General features: G+C 41.6%; 1 protein-coding gene across 2 annotated transcripts; it reads left to right on the top strand.

The window, feature by feature from the left end:
* The first annotated feature begins 7,875 nt into the window (after positions 1–7,875).
* HRH1 (histamine receptor H1) lies at positions 7,876–26,101 on the top strand. 2 transcript variants are annotated; one of them, XM_055806419.1, is made up of 4 exons: positions 7,876–8,091; positions 20,879–21,010; positions 21,535–21,630; positions 23,604–26,101. In XM_055806419.1, the coding sequence occupies exon 4, from the start codon at positions 23,712–23,714 to the stop codon at positions 25,140–25,142; it is 1,431 nt and encodes a 476-aa protein (XP_055662394.1). In that variant the 5' UTR covers positions 7,876–8,091; positions 20,879–21,010; positions 21,535–21,630; positions 23,604–23,711; the 3' UTR covers positions 25,143–26,101. The 2 variants fall into 2 exon arrangements, with proteins under 2 accessions (XP_055662394.1, XP_027648032.1); XM_027792231.2 differs by lacking the exon at positions 7,876–8,091 and adding an exon at positions 8,290–8,579.
* Positions 26,102–26,718: the final 617 nt, after the last annotated feature.

The following is a 26,718-nucleotide window of genomic DNA, read 5'->3' as shown; positions in this document are numbered from 1 at the left end:
GACTTCCCTGCCTCTAGTCGGCTCTGGGCGTCGTGGGTCTCTCTGCTGGATGATAACACACAAACTTTGCCCTTCGGCACAGCACTTCCTCCACTATTCCAAGGACCTTTAAAACATCAACACTCCCTCACTCCCTTTCATCTTTTTTTTTTTTCCTCTGTTATGGCTGACACATACTCACCCCTCGTGACGCTATACAGCCCTCTGAGGACTAGAAACATCTGTCTTATCTAGATTGTTTAATCTTTACTACTCAGTTTCTCTAACGACCTCTTTTTATCCTGTTCCAGAATAAATCATCCACTGTAAGCATAAAGGAACACTGAACACATAGAGTTAATTTCCCTCTTTATCATGAGAAGTGCCTGTCACAATCTACAAGACAAAAATCAGGCATTTTCACAGTCCTAGCAGACAAGTTCTCAAGTGTTTTATGAAGATTACTATTTTGAGATTTCCAGAGAATTTTTACCACACTACAGACGTTTAAGACCGTAACTGTAATTTCTGACAATTTTCTTAGGAACTTCAAGTTAACTTTCTGATGTGAATGTGCTAGACCTATGGCCAAAAACCTGACCACTCAAATGGACAGGTAGGATAATGACCCACACTTAAACAAAAAATTTCCCAGATGTACCTCACATGTCGAAACTATAACGGGAATTCTATATTCCCATCCCAGCGCTCTGTTTCTCAGAACCTAGTGCTCCAACATTGTCCAAAAATAAAGACATCTTAATTGTAGCCTGATTAGCAGAGAGAACAGTCTTAATCCTAGCTATTGTTTCTTTTGTGTTCCCCAGTTACTCAAGAGAACACTATAGCCACAATTGCACCGTCCCCAGATCACGCAGCAGACGTAATGGCACATACTCCTTGTGCCACCCCGTATTGTAAATCCAGAGTGATCCTTAACAGGCAAAGCCAGCTGTTCTCTCTACATAAGGGCAAGCTAGAATATACATTATACCTGTATTAGCTGCCCACATAGGCAGTAACTGAAACATTGCCCTGTATTAAAGTCCACGTTTATATAGCAATTTCATTGCTCCGTTGATATCAAAACAACCTCTTAAGGATAAAGGTAACGCTTAGCAGGTGAAGAATCTACAAGGTGGAGCAGTAATGTGGCCAAAGTCAAAGACCAGGATAAATGGGAGAATGTGAAGTCAGCGTCCATATCTTTGGATCCTCCATACAGAACCCCTGGTCTACCCAGCCCATTAAACTCATCGTGCCTGTCTCGTTCTCCCTCAGCCACGAGGTACAGGTGGGCCCAGGGCTCTTCAGCGAGAGTATCCATAACTTCAGCAGAGGCTGCCCAGCTGTGCCTGAAACTCCCGCTCCTCCCGCTTCAGCAACGTGAATGCCTAGAATGTTCTTAAGATGACATATTATCTTTCAGCTTTTGGTATACAGATGTTTGATTTGAGAGGGAACACGGGTTTAAGTGTCCAGTCCCAGAAGGGCCACCCAGGATTTCTATTCCATAGGTGCACAGTTACCAGGAATAGCCACAGTTTGAACCAAGGTGTCCTGAAGCCCAGGTTATGCTTCACGCCTTTACACTTAAAGCACATCCACACAGATATAGAGGATGACCAACATCTTTTCGCTGTAGCTTCAATGGTTTGGTCTCTATTGCTCTATTCCAAGATAAAATGCTAAAAAACACAGAGTAAAACTGAGTTCTGCCCAATTAATGGAATGAAGTCCCTCTACCCAAGTACTGCTCCATGTATCGTTTCAAACAATGAGGCATGAATATTTTCCCAACAAAGCAAGCGGAAAAATTTCCACCCTTAAAAGAGACTCACATTTAGGTCCTTAATCTCAAGACTAAATGATATTAGAGCTGATACTGTTCAGGAAACAAACCTATTGCAAAGGGAATATATCTCCACCACGGTGCGGAGCTGATTTTGTTAACAATGTTTTCCAAAAGCAGGAGGAGGTCGGGGGGCTGGGGACAGGGGTTGGTGAGGGGGTGTGTGTGGGGGTGTTTGTGCATAAGTAGGCCCTGAGGCAGGAACCCTGGCATCCAGTCTCAACACCAAACTAACAGTGAGAGCTTTCTACAGCTTCCCTGTCTACAGGCCGTGCATACTAACCACAGGACGGCCAAGAAAGCACCTGCTCTACAGCAAAGTCAAGAGGGAAGAGACTCTTCATCTAGCTCATTATCAGTTCAAGAGGACACTGGTTCCCAAACCAACTTACTGTCTGGTGCCACAAACAAGATGCAGAGAATGCTTTACAGCTTCTTAAACCTGTTAAGATATCTTGTAACACCTGGAAACGTTATGTTTACACACATAACGTCCTCCATAATCGCATTCTCTCATCTGGAAATGGTTTCAGTCTAACATCTCTTCTTTAAATAGTCGTTACCTGTGTTACTTTCACTTTCTACCTGATTTTGCATTAATGCGTCTGCTCATCCCTTAATCATTTTTCAGAACTGCAACTGTAAGGGTTACAAAGCAAAATGTTTAAATCAATTAAAAAGACAAGTCCGGGGTCTTTGGAACAGCTAGGTTTTTGTTTCCAGTAATTTGGTGTAATTACATACATCCTGACAGTATTTTTTTTTCACTGTAGCAAACAATGATTTTTATTCCAGTGATGCACCTCAGAGATGGTCAAAACCTTCAGGATTTTGAATTCAGAAGAACACCTATATTCAAAGTAGTTGGATCCTGGTTTTTGCAACAGCATGTTGACAGAGCCCTTGCATCATCAATTTATTTCTCAAAAAATCCTAGAATTTTGTCTCCTTGATTTTTATTAAGACATTATTAGCTTGCTGAAAGCTACATGCACCAATAAATAATACTGACACAATAGCAAGGAGTTAGTGACAAAATTCAGACTGTCCTTACAGGATGACTTTTTAACTATCAGAATTATGTTTGTCATTATCTAAACCACAAGAAACCCTAGCTATTACCATAAAGAAACCCTAGCTATTACCATAAGTACTTACAGTAGCAATTCAGTATAAGAATCATTAATAAGAAGTGTTCTGATGTAATATCACTTAGAACATTGCAAGAGAAGACTTCTGAATTGTAACAAGTTAATTTATACTGCACGCATGTGTGCCTAAAGTATGCAAAATGAGGTTTTAATAAGTAGCAGCAAAAGTGCAAGGGATAATAGAAAGTTTCTACGGGAGGAGAGAGTTATTCCTACAGCACAGTTGGCACAACTTCAAAACACGCATTGATAAATTACTGGGTTTTCCAGAAGAATATTCAAACCTGTAGTGCTACAGGAAACAGGGTCATCTGAAAAACATTATAAACACCACTAAGAAGCAACAGTTTTTAATCAGAGAACAGATTACTAATTCTAACGCTATTTGTTTAAACTGTTCATGTTCTTATGCATGTATTTTGTTTTGTTAACAAAGATCAAATTTCTCTGTAGCATCACTGCTCTCTTGTTATTGACAAAGATCTAAACCCCAAGAACAGATGCACGAGGCTCACGGCGTGTGCCGAGTGTTCCCAGTACGTTACGCTGCGGCTGGCACAGGTAAGGTTCCACCGCAAGGCAAAGGTGGTGAGATCAGTCCTGGGGAGGTGGGAGGACACTGACCTCACACACCTGTGTCTTTCCTGAAAGTGACCCTGGGAACTGTTCTGTTCAAGTTTTATAGCAAAATAGCTATTACACACTCCTTCCTTAACACAGCTCACTACCCCCATTTTTAGCAGTTTAACTTGTTAGTTCAACCTTTATTTATTTATAGGAAAAACCTAGTAAAGACATTTTCATACAGTAGCAGACGATGTTAATTCTTACCAGGGAAACGTTAAGCCAGATTACACTTTTCTATTTTTCCTTCCCAGGTGAGTTTTAAATACAAACAGCAGAAGATATTTTGGCTCTAAGAAAGGCTATTAAGACACTCCTCTCAGTCACAGATTCCCAAAAACATGAAATACAGATATACTCCACATACATGAGGCCAGTGGAAAAATAAGAGAAGCCTGAATTTCCCAGAGAAGATTAAAAGTTAAAGAACCTAACCTGGAGGAAAGCACATTCAGAAGCCAAGTATTTCTGGAATTACAATAGCAAGAACTGGTTTAATTTACTTACTTAGTAGTCAATGCCATTTTTTAACATCTATAGAAGCTGCACAAGGAGTTTTCCCTTATTTTTGCCTGCACTTCATTCAGCTGCCACGTCTGCCGGTTCCTCTCTAAAAAATTTGAACTCGTTGACTAAGTTCACTCAGAGATGGAAATTCAAAGCTATCATGCTCTTATGTACAGGTTTAGTGAAGTATAAGAACAGGACAGAGAAGATAGTCAAATTATCATCCTCAGTGAAGGAAAGATTGCAGATTATGGGCAGAAATTTCTAGTTTGGGCTGGTCTAAGTACGTGCATTAGCCAGATGATATCATGTATGTAGATTAAAGCTCTTCTGTCTGCCTCTTGCCCAGGTGTTAACCACTGTGGACACATAAGAGAGAGGGATGAAATGGCGAAGGAGGCTTACACAGTAGGACAGTTGCTACATTAAACTTCAGGATCAGTGGCATTGTAAGAAAAACAGATAATTATTTAGGGATGTTTAAGTCTTACTGTGAAGAACATCTCCATAGACTGCCTATAGTTTCCTTAAGACTCTTCTAAGTAAAGTTTATTTCCACTGGGAACAGGAGTATGCATGTCAACAATATATAAGCTCATACTATAGATATAAATTCAAGTTATGTTGAAAACAGAAGCTAAACAGGCTAAATCCTTACAGCTTATCCAGAGCACTCAAATGGGTACATTTGAAAGAAGGATAAAGTAAAATCTAAATGTATCTGTAAAAAAAACCACCAGGATGCTTTGTATTTTCATGTTGAATATTAAACCTGATAATATTTCCCAAAAAAGGCTTCTTTTAGTTTTACTCACCTTGCAAGTAAACATGGCAACAGGAACCTTAGTCCACACAGTTCTGAGCATTCACATCTGCCCTTGGATACCTGTGACAATTGAGATAAGCTTTCAGTATTCTGAGACTCATCTTTCAATAGGCTACTTTTCAGTCAGGAAAAAAATTGTTAAGTGACTATAATGACATTAAGCGATCTTCCAAAACATCCAGTTACGCAGAATATAAGCATCTTAATAGCCTACGTGGATTGGAAGTAGCAAGAGTCCTGGCATATCACTGAAACCATAAAGCTTACAGTAATTTCAAATGCTTGCTGGTACCTGAAGACTCCTTGCAGTTACAAGAATCAATGAAAGAAAAACTGTAAGAAAATAACTGTCAAACAACCCAAGCACAAGTTTTAGCCATCTTTCAGATACTACTACTTTTGACATATCAGGCACCAACAAGAATTTGAGAAAATTTTCTCATATGCATGGGCAGATTAGTTTATCTGGTCACTATTTATGATAAAACTGAGCCTGTAAGTTACATTAAAAATGTAATTTCAGAATTGATTGTGGTACTCTGAAGTCTGATAATCTGCAGAATTAAAAACAGAGTAATAGTCATGCAGCCATTTAACAGATAGTTTTAAATATAATTAAAACCAAACATTGACAGGCACTTGTACTATTATTAGCCTGTGGCTCAGTCTTCCCAAGTTAACACTAATGGTGATGTAAATCAGTAACGCTATCACAAACCATAATCCATTTGACTTGTTTGAAATTCTGTCAAAGTTTGTTTGAAAGGCTGTCTCTACAAATTCTTTCACAAAAGCAATCTGAGTTGGAAGTTTATAAAAACACGAGGCTTGAAAAGCCTGCCAAGTTTCGTGCGAGTATTTTATGGAAGTCTTCTTTTAAATAAGCCCCCGTCCATGTGAACGTGTTAGTAGACATGTTATGACACCTTTTGTGACTTCATCTGCCTCGCAATACAAGAGTTATAATTTCAGAAGAAATACAGAGAGAGAGACAGCGTGACACAATAGAGGCACATCCCCCACGCTCTTCCTGACAAGAATTCTAGCTCTTTCAGTCCCGGTGTAGAGCACAACAGCATCCTAGTGTCAGTTTTTGCCCACAGCACTACACGTAGCAAGGGATGGTGTATTTGGGTGCTTTCTGTCTAAATGGAAATGCCACATTCTATCTCCAACAGTACAAAGCCCCTGACATTCTGGAGGCCACTTAAATACTGTTTGGAATAAACACGTTTTCTGGGCAATACAAACATCTCACAGCAACACTGCAGCACTGATTCACGGCTTCCAGTCTGTCTCTGGCTTTGCTTGCAGAAAACATTGCTTGGATGGAAGAGGTCCAAAGGAGAATAAGCACGCAGAGCAGTTGCAACTTGGTGTTATATGGAAAGTTATAAACTTTACTGACTTTCAATATTCCCCCAAAGGGGCCTACATAAAACCTATTTGCACATAACTAGTGGGCCAAAACAACAGCAAAGGAGGCTGAGCATGAAACTGCTGCAAAAGCAAAGCTAAGTGTTATTGATTAGGTAGCGGGTAAGCATAAGCTGGTAGCACAGTTGTTCTTCAAGTAACATTGGAACAGGCACAAACATGAAAAACCCTTCATCTCTTGCAGAACCACTTCCCAGTTAAAGCTTCTCAGCACTGTTGCGGCACTGTCCGACACCAGCAGAGAGATGGTTCTTGCACAGGATTGCTCTGACCGCCTGCAGGGCCAAATGCCTGATAAAGGACGACTTACACAAGACCCAAGCATACATTCTTTAAGAAATTGTTTTTATGGTAACTACAATGGGACAGTTACCACTTTACTCAAGAGCAAAAAGATTGTCTTAGTAGCATCAAGGAAGTACTTCATGACTTTGACCCCTCACTTGGCAGAGGTGCACTTTTCGGCAAAGGAGATCATTCTGCCGGACTGAGTGCGTGAGTGAACGCATGAAAATACATTTCCCCGTATTTTGCTGTTGCTTCATGCGGTGCCGGGGGGACGACAATACACAATGGGGTGACAGTGGTGCAAAGTTTACGATACTCTCGTTACACAGTTACAATACAGTTAAAAGTGTGTAAGTATGCTGTCTGCAAAAACATAATTGCATGAATTCTTTACAACTTGCATAAGATACAACAAACGATTCCTTCTGAGTCTACATGGAGCTTTCTGCAACACTTGTCAAAACATTTTAAAAAGTGAAGGGAGAATAAATGCGATTTAAAAGAAAGGAGTGAAAACTGCTAAGTTGGTTGCTTTCCTTTGCAAAAAATCCCACCCCGTGTGTATGTTTAATATAGAGCAGATAGACTGGACATAGGTCCAGTCACCAAAAAAAACCCTTTAGGTAAGCTATGCAGTAACGTCTTCCACATCTGACATTTCTCAGGTCTTGAACTAGTTTTGTAAGACGGCGCCGCTGGAAGAAACTTTTACCAAGCAGCGTAAGAGCACCCACTCTTTGCCAGCGCAAGCGCACGGCCCTGCAGCCAGGACAAGCGCGGGGTGACCCCGACCCAGGGTCCCATCGCCGCTCCTCCGCAGGACCCCGGTGTTCCCGGGGTAACTCCTTGCGTCCCCTCGCAGGGCAGCTGCCCCGCTGCCGACGGAGCATCTCTGCTCCTCGGGCACCAGCGTCCCCAGAGCACAGGCGTTCCCGGCGCTCCCGGCCGCCACGGCAGCCGCCTTCGGGGGTGGCGGGCGGCGGCCCCGGCGGCGCCCCCGGCTCGGCGGAGCTCCCGAGACCCCGGCGGAGCTCCCGCCCCCCCGTTGCGGGGGTTCGCGGGCTGCAGCCGGGCCGCCGGCGGCACTTGAAGCGGGAAGGGGAGACGCCGCCGCGGGCGGAGCAGCAGCGCCCGGTGCCGGCCCCGGCCCCCCCGGCCCCGCGGAGCGGCGCAGGCAGAGCCGAGCGCTCCCCCCGGCGGCGCGGGCCCGCAGACGGGCGAAACTCGGCCGGGAGCAGCCGCCGGCAGCGCACCGGCGGGGCGGGGCGCCCCCAGCCCACCCCACCCCCGGCCCGGCCCAGCCCGGCCCAGCCCGGGGGCGCGGGCACCGGCCGGGGAACGGGGAGGCAGCGGCGCGGCTGCCGCCACCCGTGCGAGCCCTGCGCCGCCCGCCGCCGCCGGTCGCCGCTCGCCTCCTCGCGTTGCCGGTGAGTGCGCGGGGCCCGCGGGCGGGGGCAGCCGGGCCGGGGCGGGGGGCGGCGGCGCGGGGCGCGGCGGGGCGGGCGGCGGGACCAGCGGCCGGGAGCAAGGGCACCGCCGAGCTTGCGGCGCCCCCGCTGGGCTGGGGCTGCGGGCCTGGCGGAGGCGGCTGCTCCGCGCCGTGCTCCGCAGCGCCGTGCCCCGCAGCGCTGCCCCGCACTCCGCACGGCGCGGGGCGAGCGGCTCCGTACAGGCGGGCGCCAGGCTGGTCACCGCCCGACACGCCGAGGGGGCTGCGGCGTTCCCGAGGGAAGGGGCAGCAGGACACGAGGAGCTGCGCCAGCCTCCCCGGCGGCCGGCCGCGCACCCGAGCGCGCAGGGCGCGGAGCTGGCGGGGCACCGCGCGTGAGGATGCTGTGCGGGTGAGGGGAAGGAGGAGAAGAACCCACCGTCCCCATTACACCTGGCGGTGACTCTGGCTGCCTGAATATCGAAGGTCAGGGTGAGAAGGCCATCGTACGATTGCCGGTGGGGGGAAATCGTGGCTGCGTTAATTTCCACACGGGTCCTGTGGCATTTCCCGAATGCAGAGAAGTCCATCCCACCCTGAGGAGGGACAGCGGGAACGGGGGGTATAGTAGGGACATCACCTGCCCTAAAGCTACCGCTGGGCAATGCTTCGTGTAGCCTCTCCAGCCTTTCCTTTGCAGACACTGCGCAGGAATGATGGAGAGGAATCGGACTTCTTGGATAAGCTGCTTCTAAACTGTTTACTTGCAAGATGCCAGGCTCTCTAGCTGTAAGACCTCGTGCTCCAGCAGTTAATCCTAGCCATTCGTTTAATTCAACAAGCAACATTAAAACTGCCTGGAGAAAGTTAAGACATTGTTTTAGTCATATATTTATATAAATATATAAAAGGAAGAGTTCAGACACTCAATGGGTAATTGCTAAAATATGAAGGAGCTCATCATATTACTACAGTCAGGTTACCAGACATTTGAAGAGACTGACAACTCGATATATATTCCAAATTAGAGCAAAAAAATAATTTAGTACATTAACATATCTAAATGAGCTGAAACCAAACCTTTTAAGTAACAGGGCTTACTTTTGTTAACATACAAAGGGACAGTAAGTCCACACACCCACTGGGATTTCTAAATTTGTGCATCTTTGTGATGAAGTCTTTTGTATAGCTTAAAAGCACCAAAAGTTCACTTGGGTTGAAATTCAAGTTCATTTTGGTAGATTGCCAAAGAAGTTTCATATTGATCAGCACTTCAGTAGCTCTGGGGCTTCGGAGGGAAGATTCACAGTAAATGTCTGATTTTCTTGAAGCCTAAAGGGTTCAATCTGTTTCATAAAATGTTAAAGACACTGCTCTGTAGTCTTGTTTGGGTAATAGATCCTAATAAGTATTAGGAACACATTTCCTATTATGAATTGTAATATTAGTATGATCATGAGTTGGTTTGTGCTTACCTTGACCAGACACTAACTCTGGAGCAAGGCGAGTTCTAAGATATTTTTCCTTCTTTTGAAGAATAGCAACATTAGATTCTTCGATACATATACAAAGAGCTAGACAAAAGAAAACAACTTGAAGGATATGAATCTGAACTTGAGAAATCCATCTTTGTTGAAGCTGAATTATTTTTGTTCTAAAATAATATCCACATCTGGCATTTCTTCAGAATTCAGAGAAATTATTCATAGATAGGTTCATCAGTCTTTTTTTCCCCACTTTTTTGTTACACTGTTACCTGTAACAAGTGGTTAACTTTTATCAGACAATGAAGCTTTGTTTATCCATGCCCAGTTATTTCTACTGGAAACCATGAAACTGCATAGGAGGTATAGTATTGGGGTATGCAACCTCAACATTTAAAGGACTAACAGCTCGCATTTACATACATGATTTTTTGTTTAGTGATTCTCCAGTAGCGACTCACCAGGTCACTTGGAAAGAAACAGACAAATCTCGGTATCTAAATGGCTGGTTGAGCTACATTTTAAAAAGGTAACTATTTCTGACGTAGAAAGACTAAAACCAGCTTATTCTACAGTTCATCAAGGGTTGGAGTAAGTAGTAACACAAGGCAGAATCCAAAAACCTCTAAAGATTTTTTGCTGTCCCTGTATGAAAGATGTCCTGGTTTAGTGAAGTTGGATTAATGGATTCCAAGAACAGAACAGATCCCCAGTGAAAAGGCACCACTGCAGCTACTCCGTTTTAAAGGCACCACAACACAGAAAAATTCCCCTCATTTATAAGAGATTTTAAGCTTGTGGTTTTGTTTACTGCATCAAAGCACAAAGGAGTTTTCATCTACTACAGCAGTTATTAAATAGGCCTAACACCTGCAGCAAAAGTCTCTTTTTACAGCTAGCTAATGGAGTAGGGAAGGGAAGGTTTCTCCAGCACTGTGCTACTTAATGACAATAACACTTAAATACTGGTTTGTTAAGAGATCACACTGATAATGAACTAGATGATGCTGATGATATTTAGGCTAGCAGGGAAAATTAATACCCTATCTGGAAGCTTTAGGGTTCTAGTCATGGTGGATTTCCCCCCAGTTTCTGGGAAAAAAATAATCCATATATGGGAAATACCACCACAGGAACATTTATGTATTTTTGTCATGGAAAAACTGACATTTAGTACAACTCAAAACAGAAAGTTGAGTCGCTGGAAGAAGAGTTTAATAGAAGGTCTGGGTTTAGATTTTGAAGGCCAGAACATTCTTTGTAATTTATCCATTTTCTGTTAGCTCTTTTGGGTTTAGTGCTTGTGAAATATAGGCCCAGCATTAAAAAGAGTTGTGCAAAAATGCCAGCCAGAGGGGAAAAAAGGATATATCTGTCCACTGATAATTTCAGGTTAAGACACAGATGTAAAAAATACTACATTTCTTCGGGAAAAAAAGAAATTGTACATACGTATCATATACAACAGTATCTAGAAAATAGTTTAATTAAGTTGGAATTATATTGCTGAGCACAGGTATACATCGTCAACAACTTAAACTTCTAAAGGTTCAGTATTAGTATATGAAAATGAAGGTCGCTCATCAGAAGATGGCAGCATTAGACAGGACACACCCAGGCATCCCACAGGTTTCCAAGTCTCCCTCATGCATTCAACACGTGAAAGATGCTGAAGCTACACTTACAGACTGTCCTGATGTAGGAGATGCTACTGGAAGTTAAAACATGGTATTTGAGATCTCTTTCCTACAAATACTGACTCTACTAAGGACAGCGAATGTAAAAATGCCCTCTGCTCCGGGTCGGTATTCCTCAGCATGGTTTAGAGCTGTCAGTGATACACATTCATTAACAACAATCTTAAAAAAAAAACCCCAAACATCAACTTTCAAATGGCTAAGACTACATAATTTTGCTGAAAATTCTCGAGATGGGCTTCATTTTAAACTGTAATACATCAAAGTTCAGCTGCTTTCTTAGGATGTAGATTCCGTTAATAATCTAGCTGCATATAGCCACGTATTGACTGCTTCCAGATTAGATGAGATTTTTAGGCTGCTTGTTGCATATTTGTTCATGTACTTTATTCACTGAGTCAAAGGACATGGCTCTACTACGATCCATGTACTAGAAGAAATTCAAGTTGATTCTAACATTAAATGTAACTTGATCGCTTTCAGTTTTGTATGATTCTCCTGCAATCCACTATTCCATTTATGGGATCCCCCGTAAAAGAAAACCTTCTTTCCAGTTAAGCAGCTACAGTTTCCATGTGTTTGTTTTCCCCTTTTCCAAACTGCAAAATGTTCCTAAACAAATGCACCGAACCTACTGCCTTCACTGGTTCTGCTGACAAGCAACGAGCCTGCAACTGTATTCCTGTAAATTAAGGCTCTCCAGGTTATGAACCACATCCTGACAATTTTTTCTTCTTAAATAATAAGTAGTGTTTCCCTAGCCAAGTTTCTGTCAGTAGTTGAATGCCAGAGGATATTTAATATTTTTTCCTGATACTATTCCTGTAGCTTTCATATTAATCATACAGGCCAGCTATTACGTTCCATTCCCCGCAAAAGAAAGGGCAGAGGGACGACCAGGAAAAACCTGGGGAAGCTCAGGGAAGCTGAAGCAAAGGACTGCAAAAGGAGAACCTTACAGCTTTGGCACGAAGCAGGATGTATTGAAATGCACAGGAAAATGCACTTTCTTCTATTCTTCCTTCGCTTTCCATGCCTGTTTTCAACTATTGATCTGTGTCTCCAGGAGTTACAAATCACTGTTGAATATGCGTCAGTATTGGAACAATGAAAATTCAAAGCAGCAGAATGTGGTTTGGAGTATAAACAAACACCAGTGTTCGAGATCTCAAAGACATAGGTGCTCTGTCCTTAGTTATGCATGGAAAAATAATGCTCTTGAGTCAATTCTCAGCCTAAAAAGTAACGTTAAGAACCCAGAACAATGCCATGAACCGGTAGATACTGTGGAAGCCTGCAGATTTCCGTGCTTCACTTCAGCTTTCAACACTATTTTTGAGTTCTAAAGAGAGGAAACAGAAAAGAGATGATGTGCAGTGGAATCAGTACCATAAATACACCAGCAAAAAACAATTTTGAAAGGACTTAAGCATAAACAGCATGTGAAATCTGACAGTATTAATGGTAAACTGTTTATAGCAAAGAGCATAGCCAGAGTAAAATTGCATGCCACAAATGGTAACTGTTCTTTAAAGAAGGAAACATAAGCACTGTCTTTCCCCTTCACCACTACTCGCTAGCCTTTGACTAGTCGTAGGTGGTTCAGGAGAATGTTTCAGCTCCTAACCACTCCACACCAAATCCAACTTCACAGGACTCCATTTGGTTTTGGTGTTTAGCTTCCTGCTTGGAGTAAAGTATTACTTAGCATTAAACTGTATGTTAAACTGTATGCTCATCTATGCAAATTAATCAGGACATGCATGCTCATACAATTAAATGCTACTATTGCCAGTATTTTCCGTTCACACAAGGATTTCTCTACACAGGAAAGCATTTTAGATGCACATTAAGCTTCACTTCTTGGGTATATACCTTACATAGTACAGGAAACTTTTTTGAACAAATATTTGATATTTTTCTGTATATTGCATATTATTATGTGAACACTTCCTTAGACTAACACGTTTGTATTTTGGATTCAATTTCCATTTTTGACAGATGGCCACAGCTCCAAGAATATGGCTTCCGATCATCATTTTTTTAAGTTAAATGGGGGGGGGGGGGGGTGTATACTGTAAACAATACCTAGCCTATACTTCTGGGTTCACACATACTTGGCATCATATAGGAACCATATGGTAAAAGTTGTATTTGTTGTCATCTGGGGAGATCAAATAATTAACTTCATAAAAAAAAAAAAAGTGCAGAACACATACACAGGAACACACAAGAAATAACAAAACCAGAGCAAAGTTTTCCCTAGGACCGACTCCCCTGCACAAGGAAAAGAGCTTTGATGGCACTCTGGTTATGCTAATGAGAGTAAGAACCTTCACAGGAATGTTTCTGCAATTAGTCTTTGCTCAGGAACTGGCCCTTACAGTGTGAGTCTAAGTTTTGAAACCAACCTCTCGTGTTTGTGAGTGCCCAAGAACAGAAACATAAGACTTGATGGAAGGATGCAAAGTGAGTATCAGCTGAAGCCAAATAACTGGGATGAATTAGATTTGTTTCAAAATACTCCTTTTACAAGGTGCTTCTCCATGTAGATAAGGCATAAGCAAGTAGTAAATCATGCTTTTCATGCCAAATGGTTTCAAATCAGTATCTCCATATAGGCACAACTGAAGTAATGAACATTTCAAACTTCCAGTTGCTTGACAGTGAAGCTGTACTTGTACCATGAAGTCACATTCTTCCAAATTTTACAGAAATAATATGCTTTTGACAGGTTATAATAGTTTGTCTAGTTCCCCTGAAGTGATGTGCATTCATAACAGCATATAATTTAACTTCTCAATTAAGCTGGAAAGTGACTGACCACTCTGACATGCCACAGAAGCACACTAGTTAGCTCTGGGACTAACTCAGTTCCATGTAGCAGCACAACACGCTGTTTAAAACTGGAAAGAGTGTAAGGTCAGCAAAGGTACACTATTGCAGTATTAGAAACATAACTGGCTACGCAGTTGGTTTGGTTTTGGGTTTTTTTCTTTTCTAATGGCAAAATTTTATATTAATGATTTAACAATACTTTTAAATGACCTCTGAGAAATTTGTCAATGGTAAAATAAGCATGTTTGTTCTCACTGCACAAAATGAAAAGCTGTTTTCCTTCCCTGACCCCCCACAAGAAATTTAACAGTAGATAGACTTAGTAGTTACCCAAAGATATCAGACTGTAAAGCGAGAGGAAGATTAAAGATACGATCCAGTACAGTATTCTTAATGCAACGAAGAAAACAGTGCACGAGTCAGGGGGAGGTGGGTGAAAGGTCAGAACACCAGAGGCAGTTATTTCCGAAAGAGACAAGTCTTTTCAAAAGCAGCCACCGTACAGCACCTTAATCAAAACTTGAGCTGAGACACTGCCGTGGTGACTCAATTTCCTCACAGAGTTCAGTGCTTCTTGTAGAAAGCTAAGGACTCGGGATGCATGTGTGCAAATAGGAGGGACAGCATGACTGTATATAATGATTTGCATTATTCATGCTAAAACTTTGTTTCAGAAGGCTGCGGAGGTCTAAACTTTTTGCTGGCAGATAGCTAAAATTGTAGATGATTTCATTCCCACTAAAGCCAGGACCCTCAGCCAAATAAAAGCATAAAGACAATCAGAAAAATCTGCGCTGACAGCAGCGTGTAGCCTGCCAGTCTGATTGATGCATGTGGCTGTGATTCTATAAAAACTAAAACCTGAAAATATCAAGTACAATCAAGTCAAGCATCATGTACAAGCCCAAAGCTGAACTTTCACTGATATTTTCAAATCTTTCAGCCTGTCCCATTTTCTTGCTCTTTGAGTTATGCTTCACTAAGAAAACCAGATGTAGTATTTCCTTGATTAAGTAAAAGCAGAAGTATTTACCTGCAATCCTGACAGTCTGTACCCTAAAATCCAGATATACAAATAAAAATTAGCAATAGCACAGTAGTTTTACTGGACTGAAAAGAAACTACCCTTCTATAAGCAAGTTACAAATTCAGTATATCATACAGTTATAATGATAAATACCTTTTTTCTCCTTGGAAGACTTCATAAAATTCCTTAAAAACTTCAAGTTCCCTTCACAATAGCCTCTGCATTCTGTCTTTTTGTTGTTCATAAGGTCTGCTTGCTAACTGTAGAACATCACCCTCCAGTTTAGAGGAATAAGGATAAATCTGATGTCACAGATCAGACCACACCTGTATAAAAGGGCAGAAGTGATGACCTTGCTCTAGTTCCTTTGCAATGCTGCATGAAGTGGTCCCCTACTCACTGCTCCAAGCGTTGGAGGACCATTCACAGTGTACTGCATGCTCAGAATAAATGGATAAATTAATTCAAGAAGACTTCAGTTCTAGTTTAAACTGAGTCATCGTGTGCATTCCTAGAGATGATTGAATGAATATGCCTTAGGAGTGTGGATGTAACAGCATTACTTCTTCTATTCTGCTTTGTTCTTGCTCTGAAACTACACAGCCTATTCACCGTTTCGTTTAGACAAGTGACTGAACCAGGAGGGGACAAAGAAGTGCAGTAATTCTAGCATTGGACCGTTCACTCTCTTTGGAACTGAAAGTGTGTAGAAGGCTTCAGAAACAGCCAGCTTGTCTTTGCCCTCCCCAGGAACAGCACCTTTGCCAACCACCACCAGCACACTGAAGGCCTGCACCTTTTCCCAGGGCATCCCCCTCCTGAAATGAGCATGCAGACCACCAGTCCAGCAACTCAGCAATTTTCTCTCTGCAGTCTGGTCTGTAAAGTAGATTTCAGCACATCTGCAATAGTGTCCATCTGCTACATTAGCTCTGGCCTCATTTTTCCCTAAGACAGCATTTCCATCAAGAATTACTGAAAATTCTCTGCCACCAAATGCATGCGGTACAAGTTCATGCAAAACTAGACAGCCAGACATCCGAATCCGTCAGTTAAGAGTTTCTTCACAGTCAGGCTGGGTTGTTTGTTCACATAGTAAAAGATTTATTTATAACTCTCACTGCCTTTAGAATAGGTAGCGGGGGGGGGGGGGGGAAGGACGATTTAGGAGGTCTGGCAAAATTTGAATGTTCAGACACTAAAGCTTCAGATTATGTAATCTTTTCATTTCTGACTACCTAGAAGAGATAACTCAAGCACAGATGGAATCCAGTTTTTCCTTTGATAGTGGCAGGCACTTTTCTGAGGAAAAAGAAAAAAAAACCAACTAGTTCTTAGACAGAGACAGGGGGTCATTTGAATGGAAACAGCAGGCAGGTTATCAAGTTTTTTCATTTACTATTGATCAAAAATATTCCTTGAATATCAGCAGGTGTTGCCTGGGGACTGTTTTCTTACAGAGAAATAAGCAAGTCTTTGAGAGGAAAATTAATCAAACCCCTAACATGTTAATAATTTCAATACCTAAAGGATGATTTAATATGGTTTCTTAAGTACAACATAGCGAACAGAGGTCATCTGGAATCAAATCTTACCTTCTGCCTTGAACTTAGTCTGATGAACAAGAATTTTGTTCTAGCCTAGCCTTTTCTTATTGTGGCTGCAGTTTCTTTAAAACCTATCCACAAGAGAGATGCCAACATCTGTTTCTAGAAACTTACTCCCACTTAGTCAGGGCTAATAGGTTGCACCTGCACTAATGAGTCAGTAAGGCATCCACTTAGGATCTCCCAGTAGATTCTTGCTCCTTGGAAGAATTAGCACTGTGATACTATAACAAGCAAATAATGATTGCTGCTTTTCCTTGTAGAAAAAGCTGTTCACAGACAGTAAAAACTAAAGAAGGCATTTCACGGTGAGGTCAGGGTTTAGAAATGCTCAAGAGCTATCCAAGACCTCCATGGTCTTTTCCAACCAAATGATTCTATGATGCTATGGTCTTAGGGTGATTGTCTTCTTTAAAATCTATTCTGTATTAGTGAGCTTTGGCTCAGTTTAACGAGACTTAAACTGTCCAAACATTAAAACACATTTATTAAGTATTATTACAGTACCTCTGCTGAAAACTGAATTACAGATAAGGAATTAAATCAGTAGCTCCTGAACAAGGGTACATATACCACAACCAGTCTGCAGCCACTTTAAAATGGCGTGTGCCTCAATGAAGATCAAGAAGCTGCTATTGCGAATCACAGTGCTGTCATGATGCCCAACTGCTGCTGATATTTGGTACCATCAATACCAATGATGATGGTAGGAAGTTTAAGAACAAAAAGCATAGGTTACAATCTTCTCTACAGCACGGTAGAGCTGATCAGTGAATTTCATAATACAGAGCAAGGCTTGTTATTTTCTAGTTACCTTCCATTGGACAAAGTTGTATGGCAACATGTCCTAATTCTAGCAAAGAGTGGCAACTGCGTGGCAGTTCAGTGTAATCTTAGTGGGCAAGGATGTATGGCAAGTGGCATAAGGGCCAAAGCTCCAAATACAGGGTGGTATTAGAGGGCACTGATCAACAACATAACATTTCTGCAACTAAATGCAACCTCTCTGCATGCTGTTCTGGGTGCAGTCACCTTTGCTTCTTAGGAGGAGCTTACTGTTTTCTCTTGTACCGTTCTCTTGGCCTGTGTACAAGAGGGAGATGTAGGTCTTCTACAACTTTTTCCTTATTGAAAGAGCATGGACGCTGACTGGTGCAAGATGCACAAGAAATCATGCATTGGAAGCCTTCTTCAAGCCCTTAGAAGATTCAAGAAAGCCGTAACATTCTCTTTCCTGTACACACACGGGTGTGGGATTGCAGTATGTCTGCTATGCTATTGTCCTGGTTCTGGCTGGGATAGTTAATTTTCTTCCTAGTAGCTGGCACAGTGCTGTGTTCTGGATTTAGTATGAGAGTAATGTTGATAACACACTGATGGTTTAGTTGTTGCCAAGTAGTGCTTACTCAAAGCCAAAGACTTTTCCCAGGCTCTGGCAGCGAGCAGTGCCCCAGGAGCCGGGAGGGAGCAGAGCCAGGACAGCTGACCCGAACTAGCCACAGGGATATTCCATACCATAGAGCGTCATGCCCAGTATATATAAACTGGGGGAATTGGCCGGGAGGGGCTGATCTCTGCTTGAGGGTGGGATGGCCATCGGTCAGTGGGTGGTCAGCCGTTGTATTGTGAATCACTTGGGGTTTGGGGATTTTTGTTTCTGTTTATTTCTTGGGTTTTGTTGTCTCCCTTTTAATTACTACTACTACTACCATTATTGTTGTTTACCATTATTATATAAATTATTTGCTTTATATCAATCGTTAAACTGTTCTTTTCTCTATATATGGATTTTACCTTCTTTCTGATTCTCCTTCCCATCCCACTGGGGGTGGGGGAGCAAGCAAGTGGCTGCGTGATACTTCCTTGCCACCTCGGGTTGAACCAGGACAGCTGCTAAATGCCTGTGATAACTTATTGCTAAGGAGATTTCTGCATGATCTGAAAGATCTCAGGAGGAAACCACAGCAGCTTATGGTGTTGTGTGCTAGGGAATGCAAAGAGACAGTTGCAAGCACTAGTTCATACAAAGGCAACATTGCATTTCTGCTCTATTCCAAGCATCTTGTGGCCAACTCAGTCCCTTGGTACAGCTTTTTAATGGATTCAGAGGTATGATTTGGCTTCAGAAAAAACTGGATAGGTAGGAAGTATGTGCTGGGTATACAAGTTTCATGCTGAAGGTATGGGCACCTGTCCAGGCCCGGAATGGTCAGGTCTGGGGAGATTCTTTGTGATTCCCAGAGTGAGATTAAGACACAAATGAGGTCAAATGCCATAAAGAAAAAAAAGTTTAATAGTACTCGCATAGAGGCAGGAAATAGAGAGAAAGAGAGGAAGAATAAAGAGAGGTGCAATAGCTACCACCGCATGGAGCTGGGGGTCCCATCAGCCCGGATCGACTTCATGTCAGGTGGGGAATTCCACTCGGTGCTGGTTGTCACGGTTCTTTTATAGATGTTCGAGAGTTGTTCACCCAAAAGTCTCTGCTCCTTCCAAGAGCTGTTTTGCATAGCCTCACCCCTCACTCAGCGGTGGTGCAAGCACCCATACCGTCTTACCAGAGAATTTTTCATCCTCTGGGGTCTGGGCGTACTTGCTGAGATGAGGGTACAAAACAGGAGATGTGTGGGTTTTGTGGTCAAGCAGATGCAGCGGTGTTTGGGTCAACGTCCATGGTCCGCCGAAGCCAGATATAGACAAGTTCTCTACAGGGCCTCTGAGTCGGTCTGCGGTCAGCCAGCAATGTTGAGACAGATAGCACCATTCTACGAACGTCCTTCACACACCCTCTTCCAGTTACCTCCTATAGTGGCTTCTTTTTTCATCAACACTTATCATATTTTCTTTGGTGGGAGAATACTCACAAGTCAGGGTTGTAAAAGATCACACATGAAAAACAAACTGTTCAATAAGAAGAATGCAGCGGCACTGTAAAGCTTCAATATCCTAATCTAGCCTCAAGATCAACTCACTCTAGACTAGGGAAAATGGTTCTTGCAAGCCTGTTCCAGTGATTAATACTGTAGCGCGTTTGTTACTGGGTATGGTCCCACTCCAGCCATGTTAGACCCTCTCATGTAAGTGGACATATTGCAATGGAAGATGTCAGACGGTGAAAGCCAGACTAAGATGCCTGCACTGCATTAAAGTTAAAAAAAAGGAAAAGATAATTAATGTCTAAACCAACATTGTTTGTCTAGGGTGTCTGAACAAATACAGACCCAAAGTCTAGACACAAAACCCCAGTATAGTAGTCAGGACTTTGGAGAGCAAGGGAGCTTTGGCTGGTTTCATATCTGACATTATTGTATGATTTTTAGCAGGTCACTTTGACCTATTCCTCCATTCCACTTTAAAATTTAATAGTACATGGCCAGCTGTCTATAAAGCAGAGAAGATAAAATCCATCAGGGACTATGAACTGCTCAAATGAATTGTGATGAAAATTACATTATCAAACAGAATTATTATAAATATGGAGAACCTGATAGTATGTGTATTTTTAAAAGAGAAAACGCATTACCCTGAGCTATTCTTGTTCTTAGCATTCTCAAATGATTTGCATCACCTGACATCATTCTTGGACTGTTATAGCCTGCATAAGCTCAGCATTTAATAAAATATATTTTAATAAAAGCGGAGCATGAGTTGAAAAGCTAGATCTTTATGCCTTCTTTGGAGCAGAAGTTCTCCAGATCAAATTCTGCTGTCTGCTTCCTGAATCCTACCCTATCTCACTGCAGCAGTGCTAAAGAGAAAGTTTGGGAAGCAGTCTACACCATTTACTATATCCTACTCTATGTTTTATTCCATATGCAGTTCATAAATAACCAAGGAGAGCTGTCTAATCAGATACTTTGCTGTTACTCTTTCTGTTGAAGACTCTATTAAAGTTGTCTTCTCGCCTTTATTTTGCCATAAATTTAAATTAAAATAGGTGGGGTTGAAGATCAGTCATTTCTTTATGAGGTCCCTGAAGCAATTAACATCAACTTCTTGACTTGACCATGCCCCATACACTTAACTCCAGCAGAGAGGTTCCAGTGTATAGCTGTGGGCAACCAGACAATGACAGGCTGGGATATGTTGGTTTAAGATCCATGGAGTTATTTCTATTCTCATTCTCAAACAGGAGATGCTTGAAGCCTCTGTGATCTTCTGACATCTTGACTAGCTGTCACTGAAGAGCTACACATGACAGAACCTGAAGGCTGTACAGAATACAGAGCTGCAGAATACGGCTCTGGAGCTCATACCCCACAGTGTACGTATTTCCTCCACCTATGCATGCTACCGCTACCAAGCACGCATCTTCTCTCGTAACACCAGGCAGTTGTAAGTAAAGCTTAAGGAAGAAGCAATTTAGGGTCTTGTAAGAAAGCACACAAACATTTTAGCTTCAACCCTGACTACTGGAATACAAAAGAGATAAAGGTAGCACGAAATACTGAACTATTGAATTGCAATATGAAATACCTAATATTGAATAATCTATTGCATTGTATTGTTTTGACCATCTTTAGAGTAACAAGGATGAGAAATCCCACACATACCTCTCAGTGTTAGCTGTGGAAATACTTTGAGCTAGTATGTCTACAGTCTCAGTTTCCTTCCTCATTTCTTTAAGAAATTTACCAGAACATAAACTCAGTCAAACACTATAAGAGAGAACTGGTAGACAATACATATCACCCTCACAGATATTCTTCTTATGTATCCTGGAGACAAAATTGGTGAACTTATCATATGGTCCAAGACTTAAAATATTAATCATTTTTTGGACTTTAGATCCACTTATGAAGTTAGCAGTTGGGAAGAAGAAGATACCAAAGCCATGGAGAATTTCTAGATAATGGAGTAGCATATCTACTCAACTTTGAAAAGGTACTGTTCTTACCTCTGCATTCCCTCCCTTCCTTTCCCCTTTTATTGTCAATAGTTGAGTTACTATGCTTGTGTTAGAAAACGGAAGAAAAACCACGTTTTATAATTAAGGCCTATGATTTGATACATAACCTTTATGTTCACAAGTGCAGTATGTACCTATAGTTTCTCCCATGCAGGTCACATCACCGTAAAGCTACACACTATTGTGTCTGTACAAAGGGAATCTACCACTCTTTGATAACATCTGCAAAATAATATGTAGAAATGAATGTGACTAGAAAACAAGCCTAACTGGGCAAATGTGGCCCACTCTAAAATAGGTTTTGTATATGCCATGGTGAGTGTTTAGTAGGTTGCCTTCTTGTTTTTTAACTGCAGTGTATGCACTGGAATTCCTCAGCACTCTAAGCACTGGGATATAGAAGATTTTAAAGAGTTTTCATTCTGAAGGCTCTACACATAATTCATGCCAAAGTTCTAAGCAAGTAATAATAGCTAATTTATTAAAGATTAATTATAAAAAAAAATTCTAGTATAAAGGAAAGGTTTGCTATGTGTTTCAGTCTCAACTCCTCTTATTTCCAATTTACTTTCCGCTTTAATGCAGCAAACAGCAGCCGCAAGCGTGCAGGACTGACGTGGCTTCTCCAAGTTATTGGAGAACAGCTCTGGCATATGTTTCTTGGGCATCCGAATGACTAGCAGACTTCATCCTAAAAGACCCTGTGGCTTTGGGCAACCTGGTTGTGCAGCCTGGTCTAGTGGACGGTGTCCCTGCCTGTGTCAGGGGGCTTGGAACTAGGTGATCCTTGATGTCCCTTCCAACCCAACCCAGTCTATGATTCTATGACCCTATATTTATATTCATTTGAGAGGCTGCAAGATGCTTATTGATCCTGAAAACCCCTATTATTTTCCCGGAACTTTTATTGGTTTGTGTTTGAAATAAAATAGGGCTGCCATCTTTAAATGTCTGAAATCTGTGTAAGCCTAAATTGGGTAGGAAGAGTTTATTCATTAGCTATAGTTTGAACGAATGCCTACCAGTGAAAACACAGGCACTGGGTGCAACCTTAGGAGTTATTTGAGACTCTGTATCAACTAAAAGTGCATACAGCTGGAGTCTTTTTATTGTATGGAGTACCTTGTCACTTGACATCGTATGATACCATATTATTGGTGGGTAATTAAATCCAACTGCTGTATTCCCAAACTGTTAGATGTAGTTTGTAAATAATGACAGGTGTGTGTGGCGTCTGAAGGCACGGGCTCCAGTTGTGGTGCAACCAGAGACACTTTATTGTGCAGAGAAGCCCATATTTATATCTCTGGACCCGGATACAAATTCCAGCTGTATGTACCACCAGGCTCAGGGCAGAAAGCATTCATGCAGTTACATAGCTATAGATCAGTACAAGCATGCAGACACCTATTTGCTACTAGATAACCATGTTTATCTTTCTTACTCTCCTTTACAATACCCAGCTGTTCTCTCATGTCCTGCCAGATCAGACATTCTCCATCCTCCTCTCACACATCTCTCTTCAGGCATTCTCTATCCTCCCCTCCCACAGGTGTGTTTAGAACTATTTAGTACAAAACATGTTAATTTGCTTTATATTAACACATTGTAAAGTGGTTTGCCAATATGTAGTTTATGTTATGGCTCCTGATCAGCTATTTAATGAGATATAACAAATTAAAAGTGAGGACTGAAATTTCTTCTCTAGATCCTGGGGTAAGAATTACATGAAGCCCCATAAAACACCTCTGTAAACAATTTTGGATTGGTTCATAGAGCTTGCTCCAGTACTTTCCATAGAACACAAACTACCCATATGCAAAATGTTGTAAAAATTCATGATTTAGGAAAGTCCTAAAATGGACAGTGCTAAGCTGAAGCACAGATTAGTTTTATTATTTTATTTTACTACTACAGTGATCAAACGTATTTCTGTTCTTTTCTATAGTTCTGGAAATAACAATCACAGAGCAAGCAAACACATTTTCATCCAGGAGTGTAAACCAAGACTGCATTTCCAAGGCCTGGACATCTCTGATTTTCATTCCGTGCTCTCATGCAAAACATGTCAAACACAACAGAGAACTCAACTAACCCTCACTCAGCTCTTCTAGGTGTGTTCCTGGGAAGCATTTCACTGATCACTATTGTCATGAATATATTAGTACTATGTGCTGTGAAAACTGAAAAGAAGCTGCAAACAGTTGGCAATTTATACATTGTCAGCCTCTCTATTGCAGATCTTATAGTTGGTGCAGCTGTTATGCCCCTGAATATTGTTTATCTCCTAAGTCCTGTGTGGACTCTAGGCTTACCAGTCTGTCTGTTCTGGCTGTCAATGGATTATGTGGCCAGCACTGCATCCATTTTCAATCTCTTCATATTGTGCATTGACCGTTATCGTTCAGTTCAGCAACCGCTGAAATATCTCAAGTATAGAACAAAAATGAGAGCGTCACTAATGATTTTGGGGTGTTGGTTGCTCTCTTTCATGTGGATCATTCCAATCCTAGGATGGCATGTTTTTGCTAATAATGGGGAAAGGAAAGTAAAGGAAAACAAATGTGAAACTGAGTTCTCTAAAGTCACCTGGTTTAAAGTGGTGACAGCCATTTTCAATTTCTACCTACCCTCTGTCATGATGTTATGGTTCTACTATAAAATATTCAGAGCTGTTCGAAAACACTGTCAACACCGAGAGCTCAACAATGGATCGTATTGGTCTTCCTCAGGAAAAAAACCCATACCTCAGAGTAAGACGAAGAACAAGCAAAATATTTGCCTCCAAAAGCAAATCTTAGATGAGGACACTCCTCCCAAAGACAAGCAAAGCTCCCCTCAGCCCAAAAATATGGAGGCAGAGCTTCATTTCAGTGATTCTGATAAGTCTTCAAGGCCGTTTGTTAGCAAGAGTAATCAGCAAGTCCTTAAATGGAGCTGTTTTCCTCTCACCACTGCCCAGCCTGAGCCAGGCCTGGATAAAGGAAAGAAGTGCGTGTGTGTAACAGAAGAGAACGAAAATGAAGAAGAGCCTAGCTCACAAGACAGTGACTTAAGTGATGCATCAGACAGCCACACTTTCACAGAGGAGGTACCCTGCAGAGAGCACTCCAGTCCTAACCCTGAAAAAGCCTGCAGTCCCCAGGAAAAGACTGAGAACAGGGAGTTCAGAGGACTGACTTCCCTGAGGAAAACCTGGCAAAGTCTGCGCACCCATTCCAAAAGGCACGTTCAAGGACTGCATGGGAACAGGGAGAGGAAAGCGGCTATGCAGTTAGGGGTCATAATGGCAGCCTTTATGCTGTGCTGGATTCCCTATTTTGTATTATTTATGGTAATAGCTTTCCATGGCCATGAACAATTTTCAAAATTACACATGTTCACTATATGGCTTGGCTATGTGAACTCCACCTTAAATCCATTCCTATATCCTCTTTGTAACCAGAATTTCAAGAAGACATTCAAAAAGATCCTTCACATCCACTGATACGGGTCTGGGGGGGGGGCGGGGTGTTGAGCTAAAAAGCAGCTTGAGAGTTCAACCAAATAAAAAGTTCCTGTTTCAAAGACAAACACCATGGGTAAAGTAGACAACTTCAGAAAACTGTAATTTATAAATAAGTGTTAGTAAAAAAGTGGGAAACATGGATTTAACAGCTTTGACAGATTTGAAGAAGAACTGATTCACATCAGGAATCTGAAAAACTCAGGGGGAATCTCAGAACTGTTACACTGTTGTACACATTTTACAATTTGAGATTACCTCTTTCATCATGTAGAACAAAACCTGGAGATACACATAGAGATCTTCAGTACTTATAAATTATTCAGCTACAGAAAAGGAAAAGAATAATGTTTCTGTGACTGGCCAAATATATTTTTTTCTTTCAACTTCATTAAACACAGGAACACATCACTTGTGCAGTGAGATCTGCAAGTGGAGGTACTTTACACAGTCAAAGAAAGAAGCTTCAACAGTTTGAATAGGATAGATATTTTTAAACAGCTGAAGCTTCTTTCTTTGACTGTGGCGTTATAGCTTCCCCTAAAAACAAACTTTTCTGAAATGTCAGTTATATCGTAACCTGCCATATCTCTTTGATGTCATGCTTGCTTCATTTATACCTGTACATGTTAACTTCACTGAAAAAAACCCGAAGTATTTTTTTCATAGAAATTTTGCTAAGATTTTCCATAATCAACAGATTATGACTATCTATTCAAGAAGGGCATGCTGTTGTTTCTAGACTTATGGAAAATGGTTGATGATAGATTGCACATATTTTCTTCTTCCTGGAAGCTGGCAAATAACATAAGCATGCAGTGCCAATATTAATCCATATATCCTTATCTTGTAGTAGGTAAAGTCTTGCTATTGTAATGAGACAAACTCATGAGCAACTCAAGCTTGCAAAACAAACAAAAATAAACATGAAGTATGTTTACCTTTTCTATCCTTTATATTTAATTGCATTTTATAAATCATGCAATAAATGCTGTAAAATATTTCAGGAGAAATGCACAACAATAGAGTACTCTCTGTTGGAAGGGGATCTCAGGAAGACATCTAAGTGCAACTTATAACTCAAAGCTGGGCTGGCTTTGACATCACATCATGTTGCTCAGGGCCTCGTCCACAGCTTGAATGACAAGCACCTGTGAAAACAGCTCCACCTGGAAGAGCTGTCAGGTGGTCTTGACAGAGAAGTTTACAGCTAAGATTACTGATTTAACTGTTTCTAAATACTAACAGTCAGAAACAGACATGCCCTGTTATACAAGAGGAATCAATTCCCTCTTCTTAAGTGCAGTCAGGTAAGGATTTGTTTCCAAAGAAAGAAAACATAAATCCTCAGCAAAAAAGTACACAGTGGCATATGCCACATAAGTAACTTAACAGGAAGCTTACAATTTCATAGAACAATTACACCAAAATAAAAAAATAGTACACAGATTGGGAGCAGGGAGGAGAATTGAGGCAGAGATCTCAGGCCCGATATTAGCTGAGTATCTCATGACTGCACACTGCCTTGTTTATGGCACACCAGTAAAGCATTCATTCC

This window comes from Falco peregrinus, chromosome 5 (genome assembly GCF_023634155.1).
Source record: "Falco peregrinus isolate bFalPer1 chromosome 5, bFalPer1.pri, whole genome shotgun sequence".
Taxonomy (NCBI): Eukaryota; Metazoa; Chordata; class Aves; order Falconiformes; family Falconidae; genus Falco; species Falco peregrinus.
This window is presented reverse-complemented; position numbering and strand designations above follow the sequence as displayed.

Excerpts from the sequence above, each read along its gene's own strand:
- HRH1 (XM_055806419.1), top strand. The coding sequence starts at position 23,712 with ATGCAAAACATGTCAAACACAACAGAGAACTCAACTAACCCTCACTCA.